At 39.3% G+C, this 23,589-nt stretch overlaps 1 protein-coding gene across 1 annotated transcript in view; it reads right to left on the bottom strand.

Annotated features, from left to right (window-relative positions):
* The window catches only part of LOC149234827 (pre-rRNA-processing TSR1-like protein), a 280,880-nt gene extending 267,603 nt beyond the window's left edge, over positions 1–13,277 (bottom strand). The window contains exons 1-4 of the mRNA XM_089371955.1: positions 12,705–13,277; positions 12,504–12,614; positions 11,712–11,791; positions 3,428–3,505 (exon numbers count right to left, since the gene is read on the bottom strand). Coding sequence (XP_089228081.1) covers positions 3,428–3,505; positions 11,712–11,791; positions 12,504–12,594 — 249 coding nt within the window. The 5' untranslated portion in view covers positions 12,595–12,614; positions 12,705–13,277. The remainder of the gene's footprint in view (positions 1–3,427; positions 3,506–11,711; positions 11,792–12,503; positions 12,615–12,704) is intronic.
* Between the last annotated feature and the right edge of the window lie 10,312 nt (positions 13,278–23,589).

The raw sequence follows: 23,589 nt of genomic DNA, 5'->3' as shown, positions 1-23,589 counted from the left end.
ATGCTATAGTCTAAAATTTAATTTCTTCATTAATTAAATTCAACAATTTACCCATTTAACTGAGATCATAAGGACAACAGTCATCTAGGGTTGAAAATTTTATACAAATGCCAAATTGATGTATCAAACCCTTATTTGTGGGACAAATGACCCCCTCCAACACACACAATGATTTGACCATTTAGCCTACAAAGATGTACATACACTACCCCCTCTAAAATTCAAACCAATGACCTCCAATGAGAAAATGCATGTTCTTAATTGTTAACCTCTTTCAATCATAAGAAGACCTTTATCAATGTTCTTAAGGAAATCTTAAGAGTTGTAGATCAAATGCCTGTACACTATAACAATTGAGAAAGCATCCAACTTGAGAAAAGTTGGATGCACAGCATTTGATGGAACGGTCAAATAAGGTTGTATGCACCAACCACATTTCAAATTAAAATCCCATCGATTCTTCACAAAGTTTTATAAGTAAGATTTTTTATGCAATGGCAATCATACTCCTAGAGAAAATTGCAAAAGAAATCCCTATAAGACCCTTTGCTTAAACCTAGTACTTTTACCATTATGATCTTGTTGAGCTAGACCAACACATGTTAGATGTTTATGTGGGTGCAATTCACTAGCTGTCACCCTCTCCTCCAATGAAGGGTGGCATCACCTCATGACAATTAAACAGCGTCGTATCCTCATCTCCCCTTTTACCTACAGCTTATCAACTTTTGTTGTGTGCCCAATGAGACATGCTTCTTACGTCACCTCATCATTTGATGTATGCTCAATAACTAATCTCGTTTTGGCATGTAACACATCATTTATGCCATAGCAACCATTATTAACACTTAAAGAGGTTGAACCTAAACACATACAAGTTCAAACTCATCAATGTTAGGAATGAGAAGGAGAGAATCCCTTTTATATTTAGTCAATTTTCTTGTTAGCAAACCTTGTCCAAGAGGCATCTCCATAGGCTTTTAAACTCTTTCCATGGATTACACATCAAGGATTGACCTAATAAACAGGGGGTTCATCTAATGCCCACTTCGTCATGCTACATCATTGTCACACATATTTAATGGACGCATCCCTATGTGGATCTAAATTTTAATAAGGACTTAAGTTGGCTTAATATTTTCTTTTATACTTAGTTTATTTTGCAAGGAAACTAGAGAGCCTCTATAGTGAATCCCTGAGGGTCGCCCCAATGCGCCTTAGGACTATGAGGCCACCACTTAGTAGCACTAAAACATTGATGCAACCAACATCACAAAGGTCAAGAGTCAAACTCACCTAATCACAAGTTTGAATCAAATTAACACATAAATGAATTTTTTGAATATAAGTCAAAATCAAAGTTGACCAAGTTTGACTAGGTCAACAAGTCAAACTCAGAATCCACAAGTCTAACTTGTAATATGAAATGAAATGTTAGAAAAACTGAAGGAAAATTAATCAAATATTTGCTGCAAAAACTAGTGAGAGGAATTGAGGAAACCAGATTAATCAAATCACACAGATAAGGATATCTCTAGCACTTTTTATGAGGGAGGTTTTTGAACAGAGCGCATGGGCTTTGCATGATTCTACCTAGCCACAGCGCTTTGGGAGGATTACCTCTTCCTTCCTCTTTTTTAGTGTGTTAAGGGCAACAAAACAAGTAAAGGCCTACACCACTTCAAATACTAGATTGGTGAGACATTTGGTTTCCTCCCAACCCCCCCAACAACAGGTCAACCAATCTCCACAAGGCTTCTAAGGAGTTCCCACTCTAGACCCAAGGGCAAGCACCAGCGGTTCGCGAAATAAATTGTCTTTGAGAGGTCCCTGAAACCGAATTCATTTTACTCTCTAAGTTTGTTCAAGCAACCAATATTCCATAAGGAGCTTCTTCCTCCCGACTTTGGATGATAGGAGAGGTGACCTCTTCAATATAGGATTCCTCCAAGGGTTACATAGTTTGCTCCCCTTGGACCAAGATATTCTCCAAATGACATTATCAAACAGTGCATCAACCCCTTCACGATGATTGAAGACTTGGTTGAGGAACATTGTTTTTCAGATGGATTAGTTCCAAACGGTTCCCAAGCAGGGTGCCATCCCCCCCTCAGACGGACTCCTCCCAAACACGAGGAAAGCAGCCAAAGACTTGTCCAAAGTTGCTTTCCTTCGACTTCGAATGCTAGGAGTATCCCTCACTCCTAGAAAGATTCATGCATCCAAACACATCGTTGGATCCAAAGGGCTCCACCTAGTGAGCTAACGCCACTATGACCTCCCTCGCCATCAGTTGTTGGACTCGGGCATTCTTGACATCATCAACCTCCAGCCCTGGACTTATTCACTTAGTCTTCTACATCACCAAGGGTCTTTGATCCAGTTATATGCATGTTTATGAGGCTATCCTATTGATGTATCCTTCTTTACTTCATTTTATCCTACATTTAGTTTTGGCATTTTCTAGGAGTTGTGTTTGCACTCCCACATCGTACTCATACTAGATGTATCCTTCAGTCCCACAGATCTACTTTTGTGGTCATTCATTAGACATTAATAAAATTATCTTTACCATATCTCTCCCTCATTCAAACTCTATTATTAACTCTATCAAGCCCTGCAAGTTTAAACATGTCATGGTTTTTGCTGCTTCATTTATTTTTCTTGCACCACTGATTGGCTAGTTTTTCACCCAGGAAAACACCTCACAGAAAACCCTCTTAGTACTTCCCCATGACCCATGGGTATTAAATGGGGTAAACCATTGACCTTAATTACAAAGCCTAACCCCAAGGGGATCAAAAGAGTTGAACCTATGCCCCCCTCACATTTAGCTCATGACAGCTTGAGCAAACACTCAAGGCTATAATTGGCTAGTTACATAGTTCCTCTTTGATTTTACACTCTGCTTTTAATAGAATAGGATTACAAAATACTTACGCTTCTGATCATTTGTATTTATATTTAATGTACTTTTCAGTTCCATTGACCTACTTTGCGGCCATGAGTTGGAATTTAATAAATTATCTTATGTTATCTGTAATATCTTACTACAATAGTGGTCCCTAGAACCACCCTGCACTGTGCAAGCATGGTATCTATAAAAGTTGGGTTCTATCCAATTCATTCTCTTTTTTTGTATATATGTCAGTTTCACAAAAGCCCAGAAAAGAATGAGACAATAGAAGGAGAAAAAAAATAAAGAACAGACTACATAAATGACAAATATGCCCTGTAATTGTAAACTTCAGGAAACATCATAGGTGTGCCTGTGAAATATAATCATCATAAAAGAATACATGAAAAACATGAATAACTGTAAAACATGCAAATTCAACTCTAGGCAGTGAGAAATGTTGACGAGTAAGAACAGTGAAAAATGAAAAGTACAAATTCAATCCATAGTAAAGATATCAACAATTCTCACAAGAATCCGTGGAGGACTTGCTGACCCACTTGAAGCCCGCCTTTCTGCCAAAAGTGCAGCTCGTTTTTGATCCCGTATCTGCAAAGTTGTCAAAATAATTAGTATATTTGTTAATACCTGTGAAAATTATGTGTAAACGTACTAATAAAGCATACCTAACTTAATATTTCCTTGAGATCACTGATTAATAGTGTTAAATAGTCAATGATCAGTTGTCAGATCAATAAAATGGACACAAACATACAGTATCCTAACCTATCTAAGGTTATTAGTTCAGACAGCTCATATGTGTATTCTCACAGCCTGTACTGTAAATACTAAATAGGCATCACATCATAATAATGGACGTCAAGAACGAGAGAATAATCACTGCAGACTTGAACAGTTCTGGTAGTGATTGGATTCCATGGGATCATAATACATGTAATCCAGGCATGGAAGAGGGGTTGATATCAGACTTTCAGTTCACAAGGTTCCAGACAAGTGGCAAGACAGAAAATGTTAACAAAGTAGAATAACTGCCTTGGTAAACTGAAGAAAACAAAAAATTCATTTGCGGTCATGATACAAAGAGTTGCAACTTCAAAGCATAAATCATAAAAAGGTCGACACTCAACAGGGATGCACAAGCCAAAATGATACGTGTCAATATTCAAGCTCATATTAAATTGCATGGAGCAGTCAATTCAGAAGCAGTACCATTGAATCTTTCAATAATCAGAGATGCATCTAGTCAGAATCTTGTGTTAATAGAAAAAGAAAAACATATTATCAAAGGACACAAAGGACCAAAATAGGTCAATGGGACTTAAGAGTACACCATGAAGTATCATATATAGAGGGAGTGCATTATGCACCTGCCATCAAAGAGAATGGCAAGGAAGGAGAGAGGAGTAACAGTTATAGGCCAGTTCACAAGCTCTGGGGGCAGTTACAAGCAGTGTTACTACATATGTGACAGCGGAAATTTCCGGCGATGCTACTTAAAAATGAAAAGAATAATTGTGCCTTATTAAAGGCTTTCCTTTGGTGAGGTGCATACCCAGACACAAGAGGCTATCTACTGTCATTCTGGCAAAGAAAGATTCCGCCGGTGTTCTTGCTGCGTGTTGATAAGTCATGAACTTTCATGAACTTTTCTTTTTAAGTATTTTCAAGGTGACCAGATCTTTGTTTGGCCTACTATTCTGTGCAAGAAGCATCATTTAGAAGATGTGTTGAAATTGAGTAATGTTAAATTTAGATAACAATGGTATGTTCTATGCTTAGCACAATTACTGCAATGTTCCTTTAGCAACCCAATGACAATTTCCAATTTAGTTTTTCAACAACAAACACATTAACCATTAATCACATTGACAGTAAAAGTAGATAGAACATGAAACAAAAAAAATGTGGAAGACAAACCAATACAAGAGGACACCAGATTTGGTGGATACCAGGGAAAACCCCAATGTGGGGAAAACCCTTTGATCAATTCTTCTTATTATTATATCAAATGTTCAGCACAGAGAGAGAGTACAAAAAGTCAAAATTGACTTGCCAATAGATGATCAAAACAACCCTGTCAAAGTTCTGCAATACTGTCACAGTCAACAGCAATCAAATCAGCCCTAACCAGAAAGTCAAAGATGGTCAACGCAACAGTCAAACTTCTCCTTTGAAGCTCGGTCAAAGGAAGTCAAACTTGGCCTCCAATAGTGATCAAATTCAGCCCAAAACAGTCATAAAATCTGTGGTCAAACTTGGTCAATGCTGGTCAAAGTCCTCCTTTTGCCTTAGTTCCTGTGCCCATAAATGCAGCCTGCTGAGACAAAAATCCACCCTGAAAATCAAAGTCAAAGGGTGCCCAGAAAGTCAAAGTCAACACTGGTCAAACTGCAGAAATTTCTGAGATTTTTGGCCCTAAAATTCAACCTCCTTGTGCCACACGTGAGAGAGAAAGAGAATGCCCAATGTTGTACGAACCAATGAGAGGATAGAGAATGTGAGTGATGATGATGCCAAATGAGGTGAGAGGTCACTTGTATTTATACAAGTTGTTGAGGGTGAAGAGTGATGTCCATTGGGCTTCATGAGCCTACATGATGATGTGGCCGACCTAAACAATTTGCACATGTGTGGGCATAAATTCAAAATCACACTGTTGCTTGTTCAAATTTGATGATCTTTCTATCAATTTTGGCCCTCTAGAAAAAAGGAACTTAATACAATCATCATCTCCATTAAATGAGTTGTCCCAAGGTGGAATTTGGCCCTAGTTGCCAATTTTAACACTCCCTTTCAACTAGGGAGAATTCCACCTGCCAATCCATCCAATTATCAATCATCATGCCATCTTGTCATCATGTATCATCTTTGTATCTCATCTCATCTCTGCTCTGCTGAACACAGATATGAATAATGAAGAAGAATCGATCAAGAGTGAGTCACAAGACCGTACCACTCTCCACTGACAAAAGTCATTCTTGATCCCAGATCAAGTCGTTGAACACCATGCATCCTAGACATAGGGAGTACGGCAATACACAATGCGTCCATCGGTAATGTTATGGTCCTTATCCACGTTTCCCAACTCATTGGCCAAATGAGAGGTACTTCCCATGAGTCTCGGACTACATGGGTAGGATCAATGTCACATGGTTCGGGTTCGAGTTCGGGTTCGGAAATGATTAGGTTCGGTTTGAGTTCGAATTTTATGATGAGGTTCGAATGAGGTCCGCCATTAGGTCGTGTGTATATATATATATAACAAATTATAGGATAAAATAGTAAGAAATCAACATCATTAAACATCAAAAATGTTATCATGCACATGGAAACTATAAGGAAAAATTACAAGCTTATGAGGTGACATGAGGTTATGAGTTTTGATCTATGCACTTGGTCAATGGTTATGAGGTTCGATGAGGTTCATCAAACCTCAAATTTTTTTAAGGTTCGCCAAAATTCGAACCTCAAGGTTAAAGTTCGATGAACCTTGTGACATAGGGTAGCATGTATGTTGGGGCATCAGCAGGAGAAGGTGAACCACTCATCCTATGCATATGTCATCAACAGTAGGGGAAGGTGAACCACTCATCCTATGCATATGTCATCAACAGTAGGGAAAGGTGAACCACTCATCCTATGCATATGTCAATCATAAGGAAGGTGAACCACTCACCCTACACACAGTCAACGATCATGGGGTATCACAGGGGAAGGTGAACCACTCACCCTGTACACAGCACACTAATAGGGTAAGGTGAACCACTCACCCTGTGGTCGCTCATAGCTCCAAGAAGTACCCCAAGCCCCTAGGAGCTCCCAGAGCTCAATGTTCAACTCAAGCAGGACCCTCATAGGAGGGTCTTTCCACGACTCCAAGTCTCTCTCGGAAGGCTAAGAATTTGACCTTCCCTAAGGGCTTCGTGAGGATGTCTGCGACCTGCTCATCAGTCCTGATGTGTTGGAGTCTTATTATTCCCCGTTGTACCATATCCCGGATAAAGTGGTACCTAATATCAATGTGTTAGGAGCGGTCATGGAACACGGGATTCTTTGAAAGACGAATCCCACTTTGGTTGTCACAAAAGATCACAGTGGTATCCAGCATGTGCTCAAATAGCTCACTAAAGAGCTTCCTCGACCAAACAGCTTCACAACAGGCCATACTAGCTGCAATGTATTCAGCCTCAACGATGCTTAGAGCAATTGATTTCTACTTCTTGCTCATCCAAGAAATTGAATCATACCCCAATGAGAAGCAACATCCAAACGTGTTCTTACGATCCACCACACTGCCAAGCCAGTCAACATCAGTATATCCATGTAGCCTCAAATTCCCGGCAATGTATCTCATTCCATAGTTGATTGCGCCACGAAGATATATCAAAAGATTCTTAACAGCATTCCAATGCATGTGATGAGACTCAACCATAAATTGACTCAACGTATTCAGAGCGAAGCATATGTCAAGGCGGAAGTTTACCAAGAACATCAGGGCCCCCACAAGTTGTCTATATTCAAAAGGGTTTACCAATTCGGGCCCAGCAGCACTTTCACATAGCTTCTTGAAGTTGAGTTTCATCGGAATAGACACAGACTGGCAATCCACCATCCCACATCTCTTGAGCAACTTCACAATGTATTTTCCTTGAGAAAGGAAAATTTCACTTGGCTTTTGCCAGACCTCCAAGCCTAGGAAGTAGTGCATCAGACCTAGGTCCTTCATCTCGAACTCAGAAGCCAACTCCCTCTTGCATTGATAAATGAGAGGGTATGCACCTATCAGAAAGAGATCATCCACATAAAGGACCAAAATGAGAGGCATGTCCTTTTCAACCTTGAAGTATAAGTTAGGATCAGCATCGCTCCTCGTAAATCCCAACTTCATAAGATTGACAATCCTCTCATACCAAGCCCATAGAGACCTTGCTTCAACCCATTGACGGCTTTCTTCAACCTCCATACGTGTGTCCTTCAATCTTGTACTTCAAACCCTTAAGGTTGTTCCAAATAGACTTCCTACTTAAGCGAGCCATGCAAGAAAGCAGTTTTAACGTCCATTTGATGTAGGTTCCATCCTTGAGAGGCAGCGAGAGCAATAATCGATCGAATAGTAGTATATCAGCCAACTGGTGTAAATATCTCGTCATAGTCCACTCCTTCCTTTTGAGAGAAGCCTCGAGCAACGAACCTGGCCTTATATTTTTCAACTCCATGTTTAATTTTGTATAGCCATTTTGAGGTGACTACAGACTTATCCTTTGGTCTAGGCACCACATCTCAAACATCATTTTTCATGATAGATTCATATTCCTCATTCATCACATCCTTCCAAACTTGGTGTTTTACAGCTTCTTTGAACGTACATGGCTCAGATTGAACAATAGTACTCATGGCAACTAAGTACCCTTTATACTTGTTTGGCTTCTTGCTTTCACAGAATGTCCCTCTTAGAGCAATATGTCTCTCAAAGTCTCAGCATCTTCGAGAGTATCTTTGAGCCAAAAAGGTCTTTTCCTGGAGGTAGAGGGATCACAAGGTGATGGATCAATGGGATCCATCAGGCATAGGTTCATTTGTAGGAGGTTCATTCTATTTTTCCGCATCATCATCATTATTATCCTTCCTTGGAATGGGGAGATCTCGAGCCTTCCCAATGGCAATGTCTTCATCGAAGGTGACATCATGGCTAATTTCCACATTTCATTGTCTATGCACATATATTCTATATGCCTTTGAATTTTCACAGTAGCCCAGAAATATACCTTTCTTCCCATATGCTTCTAACTTGTTTCTTTTCTCTTTAGGCACATGAAAATACACTGAACAACAAAATATTCTAAAATGAGAAACATCATGTTTCTTACCAGTGAAAACTTCTTTGGGTGTCTTGAAATCCAGTGCTTGATGCGGACTCCTATTTTAAACATACACAGCAGTGTTGGAAACTTCTCCCCATAAGAAATCGAAGCATAGCATGGGTGGCTTCCATGATTGTTTGATTATTCCTTTCAGCAACACCATTTTGCTCAAAAGTGTATGGAACGGTTGTCCCCCTCTTAACGCCAGCCTCTCTGCAAAAGTCATTGAATTCATTTGATTTGTATTCGGTTCCATTGTCGGTCCTCAATATCTTGATCTTCTTCCTTGTTTAATTTTCCACCAAGGCTTTGAAAGAACGGAACCATTTGAACACTTCATCCTTCTTCTTCAAGAAGTAGCTCCACGTTTTACGGGAGAAGTCATCCACAAAAATTGCATAGTATAAGTATCCTCCCAATGATGTTATGGGCAACATACCAGATAGATCAGAATGAAGCAATTGAAGAATATCGAAAGTTTGACTTTCACTTGAAGAGAATGGTCCCCTTGTAAGTATCCCAACTGCACAACCCTGACAAACTCCTTCATGATTCATGTTGAACTTGGGCATACCTATGACCATCTTCCTTACCCCAGGTAAGGCTCTATAATGAAGGTGAGCAAGTCTTCGATGTCAAAATTCAGATTGAAGAGAAGTATCACAAGTCAAGGCTCCCAAAGGACTTCCTCCAACTTGAAAGAGACCTTCAACCCTAAATCCAAATGTGAAAGCATCTTTAGGGTTTCTTTGCCAAATACGTACCTTTTTGTCAATGGATGCTACCTTGAAGCCCTTATCTTCCATCGCAGAAATAGACACCAGGTTCTTCTTCAAATCGGACACATACAACACATCTTGTAGATAAATGGTTTGACCTTTATTCAAGTGAAGAGTGACAGTACCTATTCATTTCACAAGATAGGTGGCATTATCTCCAAGTATGATTTCCAAATTAGTCTTCTTTTCAAACAAATTTAAGAGGGCCCCCTTGTACCCAGTGAAGTGCATTAAGACTCCACTATCAATCAACCAATGATCCAAAGTATCCGAAGGAGAGGCAATAGTTAGAGCGGAAATAAGATAAAATTCTTTTTGTTTTCCTACAACATTACTTTCCTCATACCTGGAATTTCTCGTCCTTTTGGGAGGTCATTCTTGATTTGTGTGATCCTCATTTAATAGGATTGGATAGACTCTCCTTTATCCATCTTTATGTCCTTCAACTTGTTCTTGAGAAAGAGGATTTGATTTGCATTGTTCACTTTGAACATCCCAACTAGCGTATCATACATCTCCTTAGATGTTCCCAAATAAAAAATGTAAGCAACCAAATGCTTTTGAATGGAGTCTATAATAATTCTTTTATCTTTGACCTCACCTTTCTTGTATTTTGTCTTTGCAGTAGCAGCCGCATTTGAAGGAGGCTCCACCACTCTTCCCTTCATATAGTCCATGGCATCATACTCTTCCAAATTCAAGTCCAAAGTCATCTTCCATGCATGATCGTCATATTTTTCCTTGAGCTTATCCTCAGATTTGTAGTAAGATGTAGAAGCCATTGAAGCTAGACCAATAGTCTTAACCAACAAATCTCTCTTAGTGATTGTTTTTCTTTCTCTTGCTCTGGCTTTGTCTTCACCTGAGCTTTGATACCATGTTAAATTTAGATAACAATGGTATGCTCTATACTTAGCACAATTACTTCAATGTTCCTTTAGCAACCCAAAGACAACTTCCAATTTAGTTTTTCAATAGTAATCACATTGACAGTAAAAGTAGATAGAACATGAAACAAAACAAAAAATGTAGAAGACAAACCAAGACAAGAGGACACCAAATTTGGCAGATACCAGGGAAAAACCCCAATGTGAGGAAAACCCTTTGATCAATTCTTATTATTATCATATCAAAATGTTCAGCACAGAGAGAGAGTATAAAAAGTCAAAATTGACTTGCCAATAGATGATCAAAACAACCCTGTCAAAGTTCTGCAATATTGTCCCAGTCAACAATAGTCAAATCAGCCCTAACCAAAAAGTCAAAGATGGTCAACGCAACAGTCAAACTTCTCCTTTGAAGCTCGGTCAAAGGTAGTCAAACTCGGCCTCCAACAGTGATCAAAGTCAACCCAAAACAATCATAAAATTTGCGGTCAAACTTGGTCAACCTGCAGTCAACGCAGGTCAAAGTCCTGCTTTTGCCTCAGTTCCTGTGCCCAAAAATGCAGCATGTTGAGACAAAAATCCACCCTGAAAATTGAAGTCAAAGGATGCCTAGAAAGTCAAAGTCAACGTTGGTCAAACTGCAAAAAATTATGAGATTTTTGGCCCAACAATTTTCTCCTGCAATTCAACCTCCTTGTGCCACACGTGGGAGAGAGAGAATGTCCAATGTTGTACGAACCAATGAGAAAAGGAGAGAGAATGTGTGAGTGATGATGATGCCAAATGAGGTGAGAGGTCACTTGTATTTATACAAGTCGTTGAGGGTGAAGAGTCATGTCCATTGGGCTTCATGAGCCTACATGATGATGTGGCCGACCTGAACAATTTGCACATGTGTGGGCATAAATTCAAAATCACACTTATGCTTGTCCAAATTAGATGATTTTTATATCAATTTTGGTCCTCTTGAAAAGATAAATTAATGCAATCAAATGAGTTGTCCCAAGGTGGAATTTGGCCCTAGTTGCCAATTTTAACAAGTAAGCATAACGATGAGTACGAGTAGTGTATAATATATATGTAGTAGGATAATTTGGATAAAAAACTATTAGGCATTTATTTCATTTTTAAAAGGATACAAAATCAACTTACTGCAATAATAGTAAAGAAAACAAACACAAACAACAACAAATTTCTTGCAATAACAATTAATCTACCACCTAACGGTCCACAAGTCTGCCAAAATGAAATCTACAAGCGTTCTCACCATTTTATTGCGCTGTAATCTGACAGCTCTTGCTCCTTTAGAAACATAATGCTGTGCACCCTTGGATATTCCTTTTGAATCTGACAACAAAAAGCCATTTCAAGGACAAGCAACAATCATTCAACAGAAAGAAAAAATCAGAATTTTCTAAATCTCTTTGCGCCACTAACTGCTAACTTGATTCGTAACTTCTTACTATAGCAACAACCTTGCCTACTAACTGACAAATGTGTTAAAGAACAAATATGCACATACAGATATTAATTATTATTATGCAATGTCTAAACATAGTCAATGTTTAAAGTACATTTAAAAGAAATAGCCTTCATATGCACATTTCAAACTAAAATAATGCAATCCCTTTAAATGGAATGTATCCGAAAAATATCTTTGCCATGGGCGTGACAGAGATTAATCAATAAAAAACGTTTTTGAAAAACATGTGCCCTCCATATTAATCGTGACCACGTTTAGTAAAAGGAAGTTTATTAGGAAGCCAATGGCTCGGACTTCCTCAAATAGAGCAAAACAAATACAAGAAATGGGGAATTTTCAAGCCATAAATCTTGCTTCAATCTGAAATGGATCTGAACAAGCGAATGGTTGTAAGACTCACTACCCGCAAGTCGACTCTGCTTGTTGAGGCGCATCGAAGAAAAAGGCGTAAGAACATAATAGGTTGTTTTATAGTCAATACGATTTCAACAATCATTACAGAACACTGAACACCTAAGTGTATCAAAAAAAATTCCGATTCATAAATGGAGTATAATTGGAGTATAAAAAAAATACCTATTGTAGACAACTTGTGGTCATGTCGGGAAGATTTGGAGGCAAAGCGAGTTTTGTGTGGCTTATTCTTCTGAAGTCGAGAACCCGCCATTGAATACGATATAAATGACCCTGCAGTCCGTTTCGAAATTGGAAGGAAATCAATTTTCACGACTCCATCGACAAAAAGTTAGAACAACATCGCCAAAGTTACAGCCTTACCCGGAAGCTGAGAGTTCGAGAGGAAAAGCTCTCAGATGTCCACCACTGAATTCAAAGAATTACTGTAAATAAATATTCGTATCCAGGTTTAGGGTTTTGAACAGAGCTTCTATCTCTCACTGTTCCAGTCATTCAGTTTACTTCGATTTGTTTGAGAATTCAGTAACTGACACATAAGCGCCCTCGATGAATTTCCCAGCCGGGGTTTTAACACAAAAACCCTGGAGTTATTCGGAGCCTCGCAATCAAGCTTATGACTTTACGGCCTGGGTGCACTCTGTCCACATAAACAAGAGTTGGAAAACCCAACGCCTTAAGATCGAATCCTCAGAACGTCACAGGCCCTGAGCCTCGCAATCAGGCTTATGACTTTACCGCCTGGGTGCACTCTGTCAACATAAACAAGAGTGCGAAAACCCAACGTGTTAAGATCAAATCCTAAGAAAGTCACAGGCCATTAGTAGCAAGGATTCGAAGTTTTCTCAGGGAAATTGATTATAGTCTCCGGGGTTTTAACACAAAAACCCTGGAGTTATGTAATACAGTCCTTCAAGCGTTTATTTGAAAATTGTTTTTTAACGTAGTGAACGTGTAGGTGATCTGAGATTTTTAGGTTTGTAAAAAGTTTGTTTCATTGTATTATTTTTAGGTTTGTAAAAATTTTGTTTCATTGTATTATTGTGCCGGTATTCAGTATAGTAGGGTACATTTAATGCTTTGTAAATATTTTGATTCAGTACAAATAAAATAGAAATAGTTTTACATTAAAATAAAAATAAGAAGTTAAGTTTATTATTATTATTTTTATTAATTTTTGGCTGCAACAAAATTTCCATGTTATTATTATTATTTTTATTAATTTGTTATGGTATAAGTTTGGCACGGTTTTTTTATTCATTTAATTTTATCAAAAGCAGGTTACAATTATAGATAAGATGTTTAGTGGCCTCAACTTGCCTATTGGGAAACCAGATCTGTTAGCCACTCGAATAGCATTATATATCATCCAAAAATGAAATAGTTTGAATCTATTTAACAGTGTCTTATAGGACTGAATGTTTGGAAATCATTTACAACCTAAATAGCTATAGTATAGGTAACTAATCGACATATACATCATAGAAAACTAAACAAAAACAAGTACTCCCATATTCAAGCAAACTACGACTCATCAAAGAACTCCATCGGAGTTGGGTCATTTGCACTGGAACCTGGTTAGGAAAACACGGAATGTGTTTTTCAATGTGGCCAAGACGAACATTCGACAGTTGAATTTGGAATTTGATGAGTTGAACTTCTTTCTGAATTTCCTAATAACATGGATCAAGTTTGATAGATCCTGTTGGAGAGGACATGATAGTTTTGGCCACAATACTTTTCATCAGCCAGTAGAGATGCACAATGTGTTTATATTGTGTGGTGTGGCCTCTGGTATGTCCCAAGTCAGGGACAAAGTCGCTCCAGTCTTCTATCTGAACTTCTACTTCTACCCACTGATGCAATTCAACTTCCCATGTAGAAATCAATTGTTGAACTTTGGCTAGGGTGCATGTATGGTAGGCTTGGGTGCCTCCCGGATGATGTGAGCGTCAGCTTTACGACCACTTCTTCTCGGTTGTCGATTTGAGTATGGACCATTTCCCCCTCGTTTCCCCAACTGTCGACTGCGACTTCGACCGCCTCTTCTGAACGAACTTGCACCGGGGGATGGACAGGCTATATGATTTGTCAACCAAACAACAGAGCCACGAGTTGTCACCCAAACAAGATGAACCACGATCCATAACCAAATTGTTTGCGCACAGTTAAGGTATTTACAAATATTTTGAAGACCTAACACAATAGCAGAGCATGAAAGTAAGATGTAGAATTTGTTAGGCTCGAGCCTTTCAAAGAAACTAAGGGTCGAATGGAATGGTCATCATCGACACACAGTATTGTATTTCAACACCCCAAGCCCAGGTGAATCGATATATAAAGAAAAGCTAAGGTAAGTTTGTCACCTTAGAAAGAAGGTTCCACATATTGGTTCCCCGAGCCCAATTTTAGTAAAGTCCACACCATAGTTGCGATAACTCAGATGAAGGGAGTACAAATTCATTTCCGTGCTTAGGACCAACAATTTAATGATATTACCATCACCAACGAACATAAATTCATCCACCAGAAAACTCCACACCGAAGATTGACAATAAATTCCCATCCGAGACAAAAAAATGCCAAAGAAGACGGATACATGCATAGAAAAAGAAGACGTTACATAAGATAAGGAAACATAAACTTTCCAATTTATCAAACATTGATTCCCATTCCTCACAAGAATCATATTGCAAATATTGTCATTCAGGTTTCGAGAGACATTAGAAGAGTATGCACACCGTGGTCGAAGAGGGGAAATAAAGAGAAGTACATACCCGATACAGGAGGCCATGAACCTGAGAGGGCCAACTACGTCCAAGAAGCAAACTCGCATGGCCTTCCTTGCAAATAAGAATACGCTTATTGAGAGCCTTCGCTCTTCACCAAGAACCAAAACCCAAAACAAAACAAATAATTGCTTGGGTCGTTGAACCCTTACCACTTGGAGATTAAGAGCCTAGTGGCTTGTCGCAACACCATTAACACTACCCATGCACGCTGCCATCCCACATTCATGATCAAGCATGTGAGGGCATGGGTCGAGCCGCCCTCTTGCCCTTTCATTGACTAGATTACACATGACGAAGATCCCGAGAGGGACTATGATCTATCTCACACCTAAATCGAGGAACAAAATTTCCATGTTATTATTATTATTATTATTTTCATTATTTTTTATGGGTAGTTAAGAAGTTCCACGAGCTCAAAATTAATGAGGACACATGGTATTGACTCATGGTATTCATGTGGAATATAACTTATTTAAAGAGATAAATTAAACCATAGATCCATCTTAACTTTGGATCTACCAAGTGTTGAGAGGGATCAAATCTCTTTTTGCCTTAAAAGGGGTTTGCATCTCAAGATATATAATCCCTCTTGGCATTTGGTAGATTCGAAGTTAAGATAGATTTAAGTTGGTTTTTAATATAAAATTGTGATTGTATTAAGAGCAATGAGTTGTTTTACACTTTAATAGGAGTAAATGTTGTCACATAATAATAATAAAATAAATAACTACATGTATATAACAACATTTAAAAAATAAATCAATATAAGATATCATAGATTTGGATATATCATTAAAGGATCTTAATTTTAAATCAAGTTGTCTTTAGTGAGACTTTTTGGAAGATTTCCAGGTGAGTTTTTCCGGTCTAATTTCTCTAAAATCTAGTAGGAATTTATTGAAATCACAAGTTTGATGGGTAACCCCTGCACAATCGAAGTGCCCTTGGGGTTTTCCAGAGTGCTGAATCCATATATACATTGAAAAACTCAGTTTAAATAACACAAATCAAGATTTCACCTCACACTAAAGACAACTCCACTTTGAATACTTTGGAGGATAATTTGTTTCCCCTAACTAGGTTCAAGTCTCCAAAGACATGTTATGATGAGTTTGTTAATGCTATTTGTGAATAGTTGTTTCTAGTACAATAGTAATATATTTCAAAATTACCGATTCTCCAAAATTAAATTATTAATTAAAAAACACACACACACACACACACACACACATATATATATATATTAATATTATTAAATATTATTTTTTTATCATTTACTGTGCAATAATTAATATATGATAACAAATTAAAGAATAATAAAACTACGCTTTATAACTTTAAATATTTTATAGATAGATTCTTAATTCAAAGCTCTTTTCTTTTGCTTGGATTAGAGGCTAGAGTTCATATCCTCCCGTGCAGCACTTCGGATCATAAACCCATCAAGCTGGAACTCGTGTTTCAGCTTGATCTAGGTCCAATTCCCTTCAAATTTAGTCTGCTCTGGGCTAAGGAATCAAACTTCATGAATTTAGTTAAGGGCATCTGGATGCAGTCGGTCAAAGGCTCCCCCTTTTTTGTCTGGGAGGAGAAGCTCAGAAGAGTGAAAAGGGCTTTAAAAAGTTGGGCCAAATCTCTGCCCAATCCAGCAAATGAAAGAAAAAATCTTCAACGCAGACTGGAAAATCACCACCTCCAAGCTGAAACAGCTGACATAACTAAAGAGTTTCTAGACAAAGAAGCCCAGCTACAGCAAAACTACCACAAGGCTTGTCTAGCAGAAGAAGAATATTGGAGACTTAAGTCATGCAGTCTTTGGCTTAAAGCAGGGGACAGGAACTCTTCCTTCTTCCATAAACAAGCTCAGGCAAGGAAATGTACCAATTCCATTTCCCAAATCAAAGATGGCACTACTACTCATAAAGACTATGCAAGCATCAAAAAAGCAGCCTCCCTTCATTTTAAAAGCTTGTATAGTGAAGATAATAATCTGGACCAAAGCTCTGATATGATTGACGTGGTTCCCTCCTTGATCATTGTTGAAATGAATCACCTTCTTGAAGCTAAAGTCACTAAGAATGAAGTCAAGGATGCCCTCTTCGCCATGGACCCAAACAAAGCCCCTAGACCAGATGGATTTACAGCCAGATTCCTCCAATCTTGCTCGCAGATTGTGGAAAAATATCTATACAAAATGGTTATTAAGTCCCAAGCTTGCCAGAAAATTGGAGGCAGCACGAACTCTGCTTTTCTTGCTCTCATCCCCAAAGAGAAAGGAGCCAACACATTCAACAGGTTTCGTCTGATATCGTTATGTAATATTGGTTACAAGATGATTACTAAAGTCATTTCTAATAGACTTAAGCTCATCCTCCCCAAAGTCATTCTGGAAAATCAAGGAGGATTCATTCAAGGGAGACAGATAGTAGACAACTACATGATGGTTCAAGAGGCAATCCACTCAAGTATGAGTCGCAAGGAAAAATGTATGGTTGTCAAGCTTGATTTAGCAAATGCTTTTGATAGAGTCAAGCATAGTTTTCTGCTGAAAGTCTTACACAAACTTGGATTTGGGGAGAAGTTTATAAATTGGATTCGGGCCTGCATTTCGGAGCCTTGGATCGCCCCATTAGTAAACAGCAGAGCTGCTAACTTTTTCAAAGCCACGAGAGGGCTCAGGTAGGGGTGCCCTCTTTCACCCCTTCTTTTTGTTCTTCAAGCCTCTATCCTCAGCTTCTATTTAGACAAAAAAATGATGGACCAGGAAATTGTTGGGCTTTGTATAGCAAGAGGTGTTAAAAACATCAATCATGCCCTCTTTGCGGATGACACTTTGTTATTGGGAGCTGCCTCTATGCTTATAGCCTCCAGATTTAAAGGTGTCCTGGACGAGTTTTGTTTGATTTCGGGAAGCAGTTTAAACAATGGCAAATGTCATATCTATTGCTGGAACACCACTTCCAGCATGCTCAATTCCATTTCCAGAACCTTTGGTTTTGCAGCCTCCTCAAACTGGACTTCCTTCAAGTATCTGGGCCTTCCTGTATTTCTTAAAAGAGCCTTCAGCAGAGATTGGCTTCCCCAACTAGAGAAATTCAAGAACAAGCTGCTTGCCTGGGGCTTTTCCTGGCTCAACATAGCTGGTAAGTCTGTTCTTATTAAATCAGTCCTTAACAGTCTTCCCTTATTTCAATTTTTTGTTCTTCTTGCTCCCTCTGGGATTCTCAAAAAAATGGAGGAGATCATTCGGAAATTTTTTTGGAAAGGGGGCAAGCAAAATGAGAAAAAGATTTTGCTAGTGAGCTGGGATTCCATTTCCAAACCGCTCTTGGAAGGAGGCTTGAATTTCAAAATATAGCCATGGGAGCTAAGCTCATTTGGAGAATTATTGCTCCTAATCCTGGCTGGGCTCATCTAGCTCTTTGGAAAAAATACTTTAAGGGCAAGTGCTCCCGCTGTCTAGACCATCCTCAGCCGCTCCTGAATACACCCTTCCAGAAGCTCTGTTCAAAAGCTTGTCCGCTTATAAATACTCATGCCTACTGGGTCCCCAGCAATGGAAAAAGGATCAACCTTTGGACAGATAGAATTATGAACAATGAGCTGCTGGGAGACTGTCCCTCTCTCCAAGCGTTGCACAGTTGGATGAACGATGCTGGAATGCGTTCCTTATGGGATATCTCAGCCTGGCAGGATTCTCACTGGGCTGGCCGGAAATTGGAAACGCCCCCAGACTTGTCTATAGTACCCGAGGAACTTCTCTCCAAGCTTCACGGATTGGCTCCATCGCGCATGCGAAGCAAAGATTCTAGAGGTTGGGGTGTGCAAGCTGGTGGTTATTTCGTTGCCCAAGGATACGCCAAGTTGTGTGAGCACCCCCATGTGGCCACGAATCTAGAGCCATGGAAAGGGATATGGCATTACCCCTCTTTACCAAAAATCGACTTCTTTAGTTTGTTGTTATGCCATTCCAAAATCTTGACTCACGATAATCTACAGAAGCATGGCTTCCATGGCCCTTCAAGGTGCAGACTTTGCAAGGTAAATCAGGAAAGCGTCTCACATTTGATGCTTGAATGCTCCTTTACTTTGCAGATCTGGTCCACGCTACTGGAAACTTTGAGTTCCAGCTTTGAGTTGCCTTCCTCCACTGCTGATTTTTTTGTCAAATGGCTGCAAAGGTATCCTGGCCCTCCTCCAAAAAACAAAATTATTAGAGCTGCTTGGATTATTCTCCCTAAAATTACCTGCTGGCAGATCTGGCTTGAGCGAAACAAAAGGATTTTCAGAAACTGCAAGCAGGATGTCAAGCTAGTGATAGTTAAAATTAAATGCCAGTTAAAAGAGTGCCTGAGAGACCACAAAGATGACTTAAATCTCACCCAGCAAGATAAAAATTGGGGATCTTCTCTCGACTTACAGTTCCAAAAATTGGTAAAGAGTATCTCCCTCCCAAAAGCTTGGCAAATAAGGGCTACAGCAAAAGAGCTCCAGGGATGGATTGCAAAACATCAAAGGCACTCTCTATTTTTTGATGGGGCTGCTAAGGGCAATCCTAGAAGAGCTGGTGCTGGAGGAGTTATACTAAACCCAGCTGGTTTTAGGATTCATAGTTTCGCCTGGGGTTTGGGCATCGCTTCCAACATCCAAGCAGAGGCTTTGGCTCTTTTTCAAGGACTCAAGATTCTGAAAGTGCTAAACATCAGGGAGGTTAACGTTATTGGAGACTCACAGGTTATCATTAACACTATGGTGACTCATTCTAAGCCAATGGACCTAAGGCTAGCAAGGCTGATTCACAGAATTGCAGACCTTGGTGACTCTTTCCATAATTTAAATTTATATCATGTGTTGAGAGCCAATAATAAGGAGGCGGACTCTGAAGCTAACAAAGCAACCCTTCTTACGGCTAATGCTTTGCTCAGAGGCGAACAGGAAATATTGGAACCAATTCCTTAATTTAGAACATTGTCATGTTTTATTGCTTTCTGTTAAATCAGTTTGTTTGTACCCACAAGCTTGGGAAAATCTCTGAAATTGACCACATAGTTGCAGCTAAGAAGAGATGTGAGCTAAACATAATTGTCACGGTCTTGCGAGACTGTTCGGCATTTATCATTTTAGACTCACCTTTTGTAATCCGTTCTTTTGCTTTAAGGCCAAGTTTCTAATATATCCACTACCAGTTTCTATAAAAAAAAAACAAAAAAACAAAAAAACAAAAAAACAAAAAACAAAAAACAAAAAACAAAAAACAAAAAACAAAAAACAAAAACAAAAAACAAAAAACAAAAAATATTTCATAATTTATATAATAAAAAAAAAATGATATTGTTAAATATTTCATAATTTTGAAATTTAAGTTAGTTTAGATAATAGTACAAATTAATATTTTAAAATACCATAAATTTTATATGTTATATGTTGACATATTATGTCACTTATGCAGTGACATCTATGATTGGGTTGTTGATATTAGTTTGTTTGTACTGCATAAATTTTTCAAATTTCCATAGTTAACATTAGCCTTTTGCTGGAAATTTTTGAGTCACATCAGCCCATCGCCGCATCCCCTGCTCCGAATTTCAAAAGGTAGACATCATCCTGCCATGCACAATTGATTGGGTTAATCGGATAGTACAGAGGAGAGTGATTATGCATACAGGTGGGAGTTAAATTCGATGTGATTTGAGCTTCAGTGTCGTAAATTTTTCTTAAAGAGTGTTGGTGGACAATTTATTAATGGATTATCGATAAGTTTGTTTCTATTTAGTTGTGAGTCGTTTTCTTGGTGTTGTGGCACTCATTAAGGTTGGTGTTATCACCCCAAGAAACTCACCTAGGTTGCATATCGGTGATGCTCAGGAACATTACAAATTCAAAAAAATAGTTGGATAAATGGTGGATGAATGAAACAAATGTTGCATATTCAAGCCAGATAACCACTTCTACTATGATTGACCCCAGACACGGGTGAACACCCCCACACTACAAGGCTTTTAACCACCAATTACTCACAGTTTGAGGATAAGGTGATAATGGAGAAGACTGACCACACCAGCAGATGCACAGGACCCTGTGATGGCCGGCTGCAACCAGTTAAAAGGTCTGTAAATCTAGTTTCTAATACACAGACAGGATGACAGCTCTCTATGCATTAAACAACAGAAACCTGCATACATGTTCAATGATACATGCTAAATCCTAACACAGAGGTGGGATGACAGCCCCTCTAATGCTAAACATTAACAGAACATGAACAAATGCAAAACAGGCACAGCTTGGAACAAGAAGAAGAAGTGGAAAGTAAGCAATTGATAGCAAAAGAAGCTTGTATTAGCTGGAAATGAAGACCAGACGCTGCAGGTTACAAAGTAGTTACAGTCTCCAGAAGTTGAACCTTACAACAAAGTCACCTTCATCTAACACTCATCATCTGATTACATCTCTGTTCCGGGTATATATGGTGCTTCATTACAAAAATATCTCTGCTAACCTATGCGTGGAGGGATCATAATGGATCACCAACCGCTCCAACTGCTTGGTATGGGTCTCTGCTATAGTATGACTGTGTCACTAAACAAAATTTATCTTCTCTGATATTCTGTTGTCCTTCTCTGGCAGCTGGAACATTAACTGAAAGACGCCCCATAACTGATAAATGCAGTGATCTGCTCGAGGCTGTCCTTTTCAATCTTCGGCCACTCTGTTAGTTGCATGCGGTTGCCTGCTGCGCTGTACTGCTCCATGTCCGCTTTAACCAGTTCCGTGCCACCGAGAAATCCTGCCCGCTTTGCCACTTTTAAATATCAAAGGTCCATTTATGCAATATTTCCTCTATCGGGTCTGCCTTTTGGGTCGTAGTGCATATCGCAGCCGGCCAATCCTATGTTTCTCCTTATACTTGAAAATATAAAAAAAAAACATTGTAAAACACAAAAAATTTCCCTTTGGCGGACTTGAAAATTTATGTATTTCACTTCCCGGACCCTTTCGGGACTGGGCTTCATCGCTATCGGCATTCGCCAAGGCTTCCTTTGTATCTCCCTTATATATTGAAAATACACAAAATTCATTGAAAATGGCCCGGGCGCGGACTTGAAATTTTATGAAATAGAGTGTTGTATAACCGTCGGGTCCAACCCATCGCATCGCAACATTACTTATTTAAAAGCCCCGCCCCTTTGAAAACGCCGATAGCGTTATTGTCGTGGACCCGAACATCTATCAAAAAGAATTAATAACGTCGTCAGGTCCGGCCCATCGAGTCGCATGCATATCATATGTAAAAGCCCTGGCCCTTTGACTATCCTGATAGCGATATTGCAATGTGATCTCAGCCGTTGATCCGGATGCGCGATCGACGATCCTGATCGAATCACTATATCGCATCGCTATGCTACCGCCGATACGTCTGATGCTCCAATGCTCCAACCCGCTGATACGCCGACTCGCCGATGCACCCATCGACGATCGTTGATCGACAATGTCCCACATCAATGCCGCTGCCTGCCTCCTACGATTGCGATATGCCGACGCGATCTGGACCGTTGATCGACCAAATCCAACATTTGATATGAATTCAGACCTTTAAGCCTGCGATTTTGATTTTTACATGGTTTTGGAGTGTTTTTTGCCTCCCGATAATGTATTTCTGCCCTCCCAAGGGCTTTTCCTTTGCAACCATTTCGATCGGTGGAGGCCTTAAGAGGATTTTGAAGGCTTTTGGGGCACTTTGTATCCGTTTTTGGGCATCCTTCTGTGCGCAAACAACCCAATCAAGACTACATTTGATCCTCAAATGTTGGATTATGTAGCAGAGCTAACGCTGGCTCCTTCTGGGGATGAGATCCTCCCTGTGAGGTCTCAAGAACCTGCAGACCAATGCCTTCATACAAAAACAGCTATAAAAACACTTGCCTAGTGTCCATTGGGCATGGAGTCAACTAAGCATTCAACAGAAAACTGTAAAAGAACATAATTACAATAAACACAATTACTCAAAATTTGGCCAACTGATAGGCCCTCAAAATTGTTTCTCTTGTTCTCAGCCCCCTTCATCATAGAGCTGCAAAAAAGGATTGATTTGATCACCCACCTCAAACAGTTTAGGACATTTGAGCTTGATAGGTAGATAGGGATCAAATTTCACTCCCTTTCTGCTTATTTTCCTCCTTGGATGTTCTTTAGAGGAGCCTCTGTACACCTGCTGACTGATCATGGTTACTGTGTACTTGACTTTATCTTCTGCGTCCTGCACAACTAATATGAAAGAGGCATCATTGAATTCTTGTGCAGGAGACACAGAAACAAAATTTGCTCCTGAATCTTTCTTTGAACAATCCTCATCTAAGGAGGAGTCCCATGACTGCGCATTTTCTTTCTCTGTTAACTGATAAGCTGCCTCTTCAGTCTGTGTGGAGGCCATCTGAGCAGGTTTCATAATATCAAGACCA

This window comes from Pinus tabuliformis, chromosome 8, assembly GCF_031772625.1.
Source record: "Pinus tabuliformis cultivar Carrire ecotype Pingquan chromosome 8, CPIR1, whole genome shotgun sequence".
Classification (NCBI taxonomy): domain Eukaryota; kingdom Viridiplantae; phylum Streptophyta; class Pinopsida; order Pinales; family Pinaceae; genus Pinus; species Pinus tabuliformis.
This window is presented reverse-complemented; position numbering and strand designations above follow the sequence as displayed.